This window comes from Octopus sinensis, linkage group LG11, assembly GCF_006345805.1.
Source record: "Octopus sinensis linkage group LG11, ASM634580v1, whole genome shotgun sequence".
In the NCBI taxonomy this organism is placed as follows: Eukaryota; Metazoa; Mollusca; class Cephalopoda; order Octopoda; family Octopodidae; genus Octopus; species Octopus sinensis.
In genome coordinates, this window is record NC_043007.1 from 64,389,294 (window position 1) to 64,400,787 (window position 11,494).

The 11,494-nt window shown below is 35.0% G+C and overlaps 1 protein-coding gene across 1 annotated transcript in view; it reads right to left on the bottom strand.

The window, feature by feature from the left end:
• The window catches only part of LOC115217123 (adenylyltransferase and sulfurtransferase MOCS3), a 37,982-nt gene extending 26,887 nt beyond the window's left edge, over positions 1-11,095 (bottom strand). Inside the window, exons 1-5 of the mRNA XM_029786727.2 lie at positions 10,943-11,095; positions 6,585-6,726; positions 5,183-5,275; positions 3,903-4,023; positions 2,314-2,388 (exon numbers count right to left, since the gene is read on the bottom strand). Of these exons, the coding sequence (XP_029642587.1) occupies positions 2,314-2,388; positions 3,903-4,023; positions 5,183-5,275; positions 6,585-6,726; positions 10,943-11,038 (527 nt within the window). The 5' untranslated portion in view covers positions 11,039-11,095. The remainder of the gene's footprint in view (positions 1-2,313; positions 2,389-3,902; positions 4,024-5,182; positions 5,276-6,584; positions 6,727-10,942) is intronic.
• Positions 11,096-11,494: the final 399 nt, after the last annotated feature.

Here is an 11,494-nt window from a genome sequence, read left to right on the forward strand (position 1 = left end):
ATCCATAAAATTTCTACCAAACGAATTACACTCACAAGATTTTAGTTGACTTACAGCTATGGAAGAAGATATTTAAACACTTCAAAGTGTAGAGTAGTGAGATTAAATCCAAAACCATAGTTGTGAAGCCAAAACTATTCTTTACATCAACACAAGAAAAGGAGATATAGTAATTCAAATTGATTCCAATATATTACTGATATTTATTTGATTAACACCAGAGTACTGAAGAACTCATTCCAATCCTTTTGATGTTTTAACATGTATAGTTGAGGTATTGAGGTCAGATTAAAGGTAGGTGTAATGTACTACTAAATATTACATTTTAATACTGATATTTTCAAATTATAGCATAAGGCCAGCAGTTTTTAGTGGGAGGAATGATAGTTGATTATATCTACCCAAGTACCTGATTAGTATTTTTACATAAAGGATGAGAGACAAAGAGGCCTTTCGTAGTGTTTGAACTCGGAACATTAAAAAAATCAGGAGAAATGCTGCTAAGTATTTTGTCTGACACACTAATAATTCAGCCAACTCACTGCCTTCCATCTTAATACTAATAATAATAAATGTGAAACCTGAGGTCTTTTACAAATGTGAACGTTGGAATACTAATGCAAGGGCTTAAAAAAAAAACAAAGAAAATAGTTCCAGCTAAGGATTTAATTGAATACCTTAAATGCCACACCATGGTGATAACTAGTGTGAAAGGGAAGAGGTTAGAAGTCCTCCCATGACAACTAAGCTAAAACATGTTAAGCTGCTGAAGTGATGATCAGAAGGTCAAACCTTGACATGGATACCTTAGTAAAAGTACATCACCTAAGGCTGTAAAATAAACATCAATTTCATTTCACTTTTGGATACACAATGTAACTTTTGGTACATATGGAATAGATATGTCAGAGGTGGCAGAGTCATTCAATCCATGTTGATTAAATACTAAAATACATGTTAAACTATTAAAACAATATATTGTTATTTAGTTCTGGCCAGTAGATCTATGGACAAAGTATTTTAAACTGTGACTATTCTTTCTATTTTCACACAAGTATATTCAAGTGTACATTATGCCAAGTGTCATCCCTTCTTTAAGAGTGTGTTATTTGTTTTAGCAAGTCAAACAACTACCTTTCACACATTCATTCACTTGTTGTACCTGGAAGCAAAGTGTGTGATTCTACTTGCCTAAATTTGCCTAGCTTTGATTTCAAACACACACACACGTATATATGTGTGAATTTCTGCTAGCATGTTTGTCAGTCAGTCTTATTGTCTATCTGTCTGTTTGAAAACTAAATCGCAAAAGCTTTTATTTTCACCACCATCAGTCACCATTGCTTCTATCACATTCACTACACACAAGCATGCATGCACGCATGCGCATGCATGCACACACGCACTTCAAATCAACAATCCCTAGGTAAATTTTACATTTTCAAAACTATCTTAGCCATTCTATGGTAGGAAACTGGATGTTAATGAGAAAAACACTTTTTAAAAAATGATTTTAATATTCTAATTCCCATCCAGTCTCCATTGGCATAGATGATAGAGAGATGGATTACATATATTCATCAAGGTTTCAATTTTAGAGTTCCATAAAAGTAAACTTTGCCTTTAATCTAATTAAAGGAATAGTAAAATATCAGTTATGTTAGAAAAATAGCATAGGAGGATCAATACATTGCAATAATATAAAAAGATTATACATACAACATTAATATAGTAGGGTCAATACATAGTAGTAATGTAGGAGGCTCAGTACACATAGCAGTAATTATAGTTGGGACACTAGAAATGTAGTAGTGATATAGTAGCCTCAGCATACATAGCAATATTGTAAGATCAATATACAGAGCAGTAATATAATAGAGTTTACACACATAGTAGTAATATAGTAGATTTAATACACATAATTATACACTGATACATATTTAAGATCCGTTTCCCAAAGAAAAGTTAATGGAACCAGTTAAAGATCCCTCAGTATATTTTGGTAGAGAAAAGATTGATGCTAAATGTTCCACATTTGAATAAATAACAGAAATATCAGTTTTATGTCTCTCTGATGAGGTCATAATAAGACTGAAACACATGCAGAGTTGTTTTTTGTAACTGCCAAGATAATGAAAATAACACTAGTCATGGTCAAATACTGTTTTCTTTTCTCTCACACTGCATAATTCATTGTAGTTAACATTTTTTTTCTTAAATTCTAACACAAATTTAACCATTGTCAGACAATTGATTAGGTTATAATTATTCAGTCAAATGATCCACCAAAGTATAGAAGCAGTTAAAGGATACTGTTGAATTATCTCAATGGCATTGCTGCTGGACAACTGTAAATGGTATGGTATATACTGTACACTGGAGTTTAGTCTAACAAAGGAGAAAAATTTGTGAAAAATTCAAATCAAAACAAAACACAGTATACAGTCTTATAAATCTCTGGCCCCACCAAGAAGATGTCCAAGTGCTGTTAGATCATGTGAATTCAATAAAGTCATCCATACAGTTCACAATGGAAAAGGAAAAAGACAATCAGCTAGCAAGTATGGATTCAGGACATCCGTACACCACAAGATGACCTTCACTGGACGATACCTCAATTTTAATTCCCACCATCCATACGGTGTAAAGAGAGGGATTGCTCAGTGCCTAAAACATCGTGCAAAGAATATAAGTAGCGATCGTGATACACACTACGAAGAAATGATCAAGCTCAGTAACAATCTGATAAGCAGCAGCTACCCCAAAAACATACTATCCACTCCAATTATGAAGAAGAGAGAGGATGAAACCGATAAACTGTCCACAGTCTGTTTACCTTATGTGAAAAGCCTCTCTGAAAAGATACAAAAGATATGTGGCCCCTGATGATTACATCAGGACAGTATTCAAGAGTAATACAACACTTTGCAAATATCTCCTTTGAGTAAAACCACCAATAGAAGAGAATATGACCAAAAACTGCGTGTAGTCCATCCCATGCAGCTGTGGTATGTTATACAAAGGCAAAACATGCCGGCCCCTCAAAATAAGGGTAGAGGAACATAGCAAATCTGTGATAAATTGAGTATAGCTGATCATGTATGGAAAAATGGAGACCAACTCCTCCAGTGGGATGAAGTTAAAATAATAGACAGAGAACACCACTGGAAAATATGAAAATTAAAAGAAGCAGCACATATGCTAGGACACAACAACCTCCTAAGCAGACCGAGTACAGATCTGAATAACATATGGGAACCAGTATTAAGGAAGGATAGGAAAATATTAGATTTATAAGCCCTAAAATCCACTCCATAATTGCCCATGGGCATATGGCGTAGTAGTTAAGAGCGTGGGCTACTCGCCCCAAGATTCCAAGTTCGATTCCAGGCAGTGACCTGAATAATGATAGTAATAATATCAAAAAATACCTTAGGAATGAGAACCCAGGTTCAAAATTTCCCCAAGGTACCTGATGAAGGTTGGTGGGTATATCAGCCAAAGCGTTTTGTTAACAACAAACAAGATGAGGACAAAAATCCGTCAAATGTAAATAATGTATTTTTTGTTTGCTTGTTTATTGATTTTGCATATTATTTGTAAGTAAAACCGCTGGATTGAAATGTTTCCAGTTGAATTTATTATTTATTCACTAATTACTGTTTAGAACTTTATATCTAATAGGTGGCAACTTTTTTTCAGCAAGACAGTGGAAAGCGAAAAGATATAATAGCTCTAGCAGATTTAAATCCATGAGTATTTGGTCAGGAATTGGAGACATTAACTTTATAGTGATATTAACATATTAACATGTTCAAATTTGCTGAAAAAGGAAAAAGTGTCTTTTTGTAATGCTAACATGGAGAAATTAACAGTGAGCAAGCAATAAAAGGAAATCTTACTGAGCACAAGAAGTTGCTAAGGATGCAGTTTTGGAGGTACCAACTCTTTTCTCTGTATGAAGAATTTGTCTGTGTAAATTATTGAGTTCAACATCATCATAATCTACAACACCAAGCCTACCTGGAACAAAAAATAAAACAAATTAATACCTTTCTGAAAAATACAATCAACATAAAATGTATACAGCTTAAATAATTTTATTTGGACACATTACTTCTGATATTGAATACTCTCTTTTTCTCCTCCTTGCATACTCTTGAAAGTTAAAACATGCACATATTTTGTTTCAGTCATTTGCCTGCAGCCATGCTGGAGCACCACCTTTAGTTAAACGAATCGACCCCAGGACTTATTCTTTGTAAGCCTAGTACTTATTCTATCAGCCTTTTTTTCCGAACTACTAAATTATGGAGACATAAACACACCAACATCAGTTGTCAAGCAATGGTGGAGGTGGTGGTGGGTGAGAAAGCGCGACGATACCTAGTTGATCCTGCCAGTAGTCATATGCTTGTCTCAAAGCTTAAGCCATGCAAGTGTAAGTTGCATGCATGCATACATAAATATATGACAGGCTTCTCTCAGTTTCCGTCTACCAAATCCACTCACAAGGCTTCGGTCGGCTCGAAGCTTTAGTAGAAGACACTTGCCCAAGGTGCCATGCAGTGGGACTGAACCTGGAACCATGTGGTTGGGAAGCAACCTTCTTACCACACAGCCACTCCTGTGCCTATATGTATGCATAAAAAAAATAGTCGTCAAATGCAAGTGATTATGACCTAGATGCATGCACTATGCTTTCTTTGATCGTTTCAGTTACTCATGTAGTTATGAACAGATATAGACTCTCAAAAGCAAATATAAAAATTCAGTAAACGTAATAGCTCAATTTATGATTATTTTACATTTTGCTCTTAGGCAAAAGGTAAGTGATTATGTCATACAGTAGCTATCAATTTGGAATGAAGATTGTGTATGTTTCCTCTGAGGAGTGGTTAGAAAACTTGAAAACAGTCTGTCAGGAGACATCCTCTTCCTTTTTACTGCCCATCAAAAGCCCATTGAAGGAATGTATGTATATATTCTTATAATTTCAATTAACAACTAACATTCAAATATATTTCAGCCCCACTGATTCATACCTTGTTATGCATAAAATATATATTTATATATGTGTGCACGTGCTTGAAAACAATCAAACACCAGTGAAATTAATGAAGTAGACAGTATTAGAAAATGAAAAAAATAATAACAATAAATAATATATAAATTGACATACCAATACCAGCTGCTGCAAGATAGATTGCTGCAGGACAACCCAGTCCTCCAGCACCAACAATCAAGGTGCTGGTCTTAGATAATTTCTTCTGTCCTGGAAGAAAAGAATACAATAAAATAAAACCATAGAGTGAATAAAAGAGACATTCTCAGTAATGGATACATTACACAGTGTGCATATTTTCAGGTTACATCAGTAAAAGTATTAATGTAGTAAATCCCAGAGAATGGTAATCAGAATGAAGCCGACTGAACTGTATCTGTAAATAAGACACCACATGTCATTTCTATAAGGCTGACTGAAAAGTAAATGCTTCACCCACTCAAGTTATTGATTGTGAAAAATCACTGGTTGTAAATCTACTGAGGCAGATTTATAGGATGAAGATGAAAGATCATTTGAAGGACCTCAAGTTCTGCACCCCAGATATGCTGTAAAGCCTCTTCTCAGTTTCACTTTTTTTCTTTAAAATTATCATTAATTTTTTTCTATTCCTTGTCTCTTGTTTTCTTTTTCTTTATTCTCAGTCTAAAGTAGAGGGGGCTCTGGGTCTAGCAAAAGAACATTTTTAGTGCCAGTACTCAGATAAAATTCCATTACCATCTTGAAAATCATTTTTGGGTGGTATGTCTAAAATGCTTTCTGGCTTAACATCATCACCTGGCCCTTAAATACTGTTAAACAGAATACATTCTGCTACAAAAACTTGGTTACTGACTGAAGATAATAATAACTTCTAATTAAATGTTTTTAACTACACTTTCCTTTATACAGAGTCAATGTTTACCAGAGAATACAGTTGGGAAAAGTTCCTAATAGATGGTAAATATGACAAAAACTGAAACCAGTGAGTAATATCTTGATAAGCTGTTCTATGAGCTTGTGCATAACCCTGTATCCTCTTTTCAGTTTTGTGATGCATCCAGATAAGCACAGGAATTCAAGAAACCTGCAACCACTAGATGAGTTATAGAGAGCAAAGTAGTATTTAACAGCAACCCATGAACAATAGAATCAGATGAGAAACACTAACAATCTATTCAACAAACCTTCTTCTACATATCTCTGAACTTCAGTCCAACTTAGACTGAGCTCAGCAGTAACGTGTCTTATTCCTTGACGAGAGGTAAGGGGATGAGCGTTTTCCCGGTCCCTATAACTGTGAATGTGTGCGTGTGTGTGAGTGCATTTATTCACCCTGTTTACACATGTCTATATACATAATGGTTGATAAATCAGATCATCAAATAACAGCAAAAAATATTTTGTAACATTTAGGAAGCGTTATGTCCCTTCCATACAAAATACAGGGTTTATCAACTAAAACTTTGTAGCTGGTGACTCAGCATGGCCACAGTCCAAAACTGAAACCCTTAAAATAATAACTGAATGCTCCTAATACCTTTCACTCCAATTTCAGGAAGAATAAGTTGTCTGCTGTATCGGGAAATAGCCTCATTACTAAGAGAAGTCTCTTTATTTGTCATCAGTGGCACAGTTGTAAGTTGTTCTAATTCAGTCAGTGAGTGAAATGCTGGTGATTCCTAAAATATAAAAGTAAAAAAAAAAGAAAACTATTAATTTATATTTTTAATATATACCTTGTGGGTATACATACAATGTAAAATCCTTTACCCAGCTGTACAAAATCCAGAACATTCCCCTTTCATTCTCCCTGATATAGGGATCCAATGTGCAATACTTAAAATGATGATAACTCCACCTGATATCAAGTAGTGTCTCTGGTTCAAAGTGCCACCAGTATACCACTGCTTCTATGCTCCATAAATCATATAACTTGGGACGGTGTCAAAAGGGTTAATATATATGAACTGCATCTGTAGTTCAGAGGACACACTGAATCTGTTTGATGATTATGTTAAAGAGACAAATATATATATATATATATATATATATACAGGGGTTGGACAAAATAATGGAAATACCTAGCAGCATAGAATCATAATTTTGAAATATCTATAAAACTGTCAAAAGCTTGTTTATTTTCGTTTTTTGATTTATTATTAGTGTTGCTTAGTATGTTTTGCTAAAATTACTGTTTCTTTTCAGATATCATCAGAAAAGGTAATTAAAATTCATTAAAATGACAGATCTATCAGTCTTTCAAAGAGGCCAAATTGTTGGTGCTTGTATAGCAGGCGTTAGCATAATGAAAACAGTCGAAATGTTTGGAGTATCAAGAAGTATTGTCTTGAAAGTAATGACAATCTTTGAGAAAGAGGGAAAAACCTCCTCATCGAAACAAAACTTCAGAAGAAAACCAAAACTTTCAGATAGGGACTGTTGGACTCTTATGTGAATTGTTAGAAAGCATCACAAAAGTAAAGCTAGTATACATGTGGAGACAGCCAAAAGAAGCATTTGACCCAGACTGCCTTCTTCCATCTGTTAAACATGGAGGAGGATGTGTAATGATCGGGGAGTGGGGGGCTATATCTTGGAAATCTGTCAGCCCAATGGTTTCCCTTTATAGCAGAATTAATAGTCAAGACTATTTAAGCATTTTATCTGATCAAATTCATCCTATGGTTGCAGAACTATTTCCAGAGGTAAACACAATCTTTCAGGATGATAATGCACCAATTCACACAGCTAAAGTTGTTACTGAATGCCACAAAGAACATTCTAGTGAAGTTGAACATCTTAGCTGGCCACCACAGTCCCCAGATCTCAATATTATTGATGGTGCATTTTAGAAAAACAAGGACGGAGTCGATATCCTCCACCATCATCACTACAAGAACTGGAGACTGTTTTAGTTGAAGAATGGACAAAAATTCCTTTGGAAACAATTCAAACTTTGTACGAGTCCATACCTCATAGAATTCAAGCTGTAATTACTGCCAAAGGCAGTCCTATCCCATATTAAAATAAATTTTTTTGAAATTTTATTTCCATTATTTTGTCCAACCCCTATATATACATATATATATATATATATACACATACAGACACACACACACACTCACACTAATAAGTTATTCCTGCAATATCCAATATCTAAGTAATCCTACACACATATATAGCTCAAATAATAGCCAGAACTGAATGAATAATTTGTTCACATGAAACATTATTTGCTGTAGAATGTAATATATCTAGTAATAACAGATGTAGAAATTAGGGGCAATATAAAGTTGGAGACCTGTTAACAAAAACAAAAAGGAGCCAGCCTGCTAGGTGTTAAAAACTGTGTGGTAAACGAATATGAAAAAAAATTTGTACAAACGATCATGGGGTAGTGGGGATAGGACTTTCAGAAAATTCAGAAAATTCGATTTTTCCCTCATAACTTTCTGGAAAATGGATATATAGTGATGAAATTTTATAGAATTACTGTTCAAATGGCACAAATTACGATTATAAAGACATTTCAGGGAAATTTTTTCCAGAGTGGTGGGAGAGGACTATCGGAAAATTCACATGATCTGTTTTTTTCCCCTCAACTTTCAGAAAAATGGATATCTTTTAATTAAATTTTACAGTAACATCTTTCAAACAGCATAGATTACGATTATAATGAAATTTGTGGGGAAAATGTTTTCTGAAGGGGTGGGGAGAGAACTGTTGGAAAGTTCACACCATCCATTTTTTTCCCCCCTCATAACTTTCAGGATCAAGTTTAACACTCGGTCACCAAAAGGTCTTTTTTTTTTACCTTTCACTGGATTCCTACTTTTTCAATGACAGAGATTCTGTATATGCAAAAAACCATGTTTTCAAAATTTTTAATTCCAACCCCACTCCAAATCTTTAATTTTTATCTTTTTTTGAAATTTTTTTCAATCATGTTAATGACATAGATGCCAACTTAAAGAATGCCACAGTGCTGAAATATGCAGATGACATCAAGCTGTACCTCGAAATAAAGAGGTCAGATCCTATACACTATAGATCTCTATTGCAATCAGACCTGGACACAATGCAGCAGAGGATCATGGACTGGCAACTCAAGCTGGCTGTGGACAAATGAACCAACATGCATTTTGGAAGAAGAAACCCAGCGTCTACCTACTCCCTCCACAACACTAATCTCAAAAAGTCTTCGTGTGAACGTGACCTGGGTGTTATTGTCGACAGTGATTTGCGTTGGACAAAACACATTGCAAAATTGCCAAAAAGGCTGAGGGTGTCTTGGCATCACTCACCAAGTCCTTTGTGAGCCGCTCTCTGGCTATCTATCTGAGGCTTTATATAGTTATGGTGTGGCCTCACCTGGAATTTGCATCACCAGTCGGGAACCCCTATCTTGCCCAGGATATTAATTGTCTGGAAGCCGTTCAGTGACGTGCAACCAAAAGAATACCCTCCATCCGGCATTTGCCATATTCTGAACGCCTTACTTCCCTGGGCATGGACACATTGAAACTCCAACGTATGGCAGCTGACTTGGCAGACACCCATAAAATTATTAACCATCTTACAAACAATAACTCTGAGCACCTTTTCAAACTCCACCAGTCTAACACCCGTGGGCATATTTACAAAGTCAGAAAACAGCACAGCTCCCATGACTTTAGGAAACATTTTTTCACGCTGAGAGTTGCTGAAGCATGGAACAAACTGCCAGCATCAGTTGTTAGTTGTCGGAGCACTGCATCCTTCAAAACTTCCATGCTTTCTGAGATTCGCCAACACTACACCTGATTTTCTCCCCTCCATACACACACAAGCATGTATCTGACTCATACATTGTTCGCTTTCCAGACATTTGTACATTACTGCATATACTTTATACGCACTTTCTGACAAGTTGTGGTGCACCTGAGCACTGTATACAATAATTTCATTATTATTATATTCTAAACCCCTTGAAAGCAGTGTCCCTGTATGGCCGTAATCCAGTGACTGCAACAAGTAAAAGATAAAAGATCAAGAAACTTCACAGAAATAGCTAAATGCAATGCCTTGTAATACTCTGTGATCGATATGCACCAGTTGTTTACCCCAATTAATCCCAAGTGATCTGATCTATGATGAAAAGGCATTCAAAAAGTGACAATTCTGCCTTCTACTCACAATCAAATATAGTCTAAAACCTTATCCACGGAGACCTTGACTTTTTTTTATAAGATGGTAGAGCATGAATCAAGAGATATGTAGTTGGCATTTCTAGTAGATCGAGCTTTCACATAGTAGCACCCGTGTTGGTTGGTCGGAAATCATTCAGTAACTTGAGTAGTTACGAAATTTAGTAAGTTGTGCTAAGACAGACCTTTCCCAAGTATTTAACTAATGTAACTGTGATGTTCCTCTCATATTTTGATTACATTTCGTCCTCCGCTATTTATTGTTCTTTTGGCAGAAGTGCAGCTTGTAACAGCCAGGTGACGCACAACAAATGGGTGATGAGGATATTTTAATATAGAATTGTTAGTGTTGTTTTCGAAATAGCTGTCCTTCGAAGTTCCATACATCATGAAAAAGGAAAACAGGGTTTTTTTTTTATTTCTTTCATTTTTAGCATTCCCATGCTTCGTATAACTATTCAGAAAAAATATTTTTTCCTAAAACGTACAAAAAGTTCCAATTTTTTTTTTTAGGTTTTACCAACCCCACTTCCTATGCTATTATCCTTTTCCATGAAGTATGATGACTTCGAGGAACAGCTTTCCAAAACACCGCCAAATTGTTTTAGAATGGCTAACATACACATGTTAACACGCAGTTTCTCCTCTCTCTTCAAGTCCAACATCAAAATATCTTATTAGTCATATAGAAAGTCTATATTTTCAATACCTTTTTATCTAATTCCTCCTTTAAACGTTGTATCTCTTCATTCTGTTCGTTTATTATCAATCGCAATGTTTTGATTTCGTCAGTTTCATTTGCCATGTTGATAAATATTCTTCATAGGGATAATTACCTGTAAATTGAGAAGAATTATCTCCCTTTATGAGACAACGCACGGCGCCTCATGTTAAAATCTCTTCCGCGATACAGTTCCAGAAGTAAAATTTTCAGAATAATTTGACACGCATTTTTCACAAATGTCTAAAAACACCAATTATTATTATGGTTTGTTGCCTTATACAAATGATGTAATTTTTTGACAAATTTCTGTAATATTTGTTCCTATAACAACGGTCCTATGATGTGTACTAATTATAATTCCTGCCAGTTTGTGCAATCTAATTAAAGTGTATTACAAGGTAATATAAGTTTTGTGCCTTGCCTAGCACAGAAAAATTACTTTTTTATTGGAAATAAATGATATGATGAATCTACATTGTTATATCTACAAGGATGAACTCAAGTGAGTTGAGAAAATGGCTGTCAGAGGTATGTATA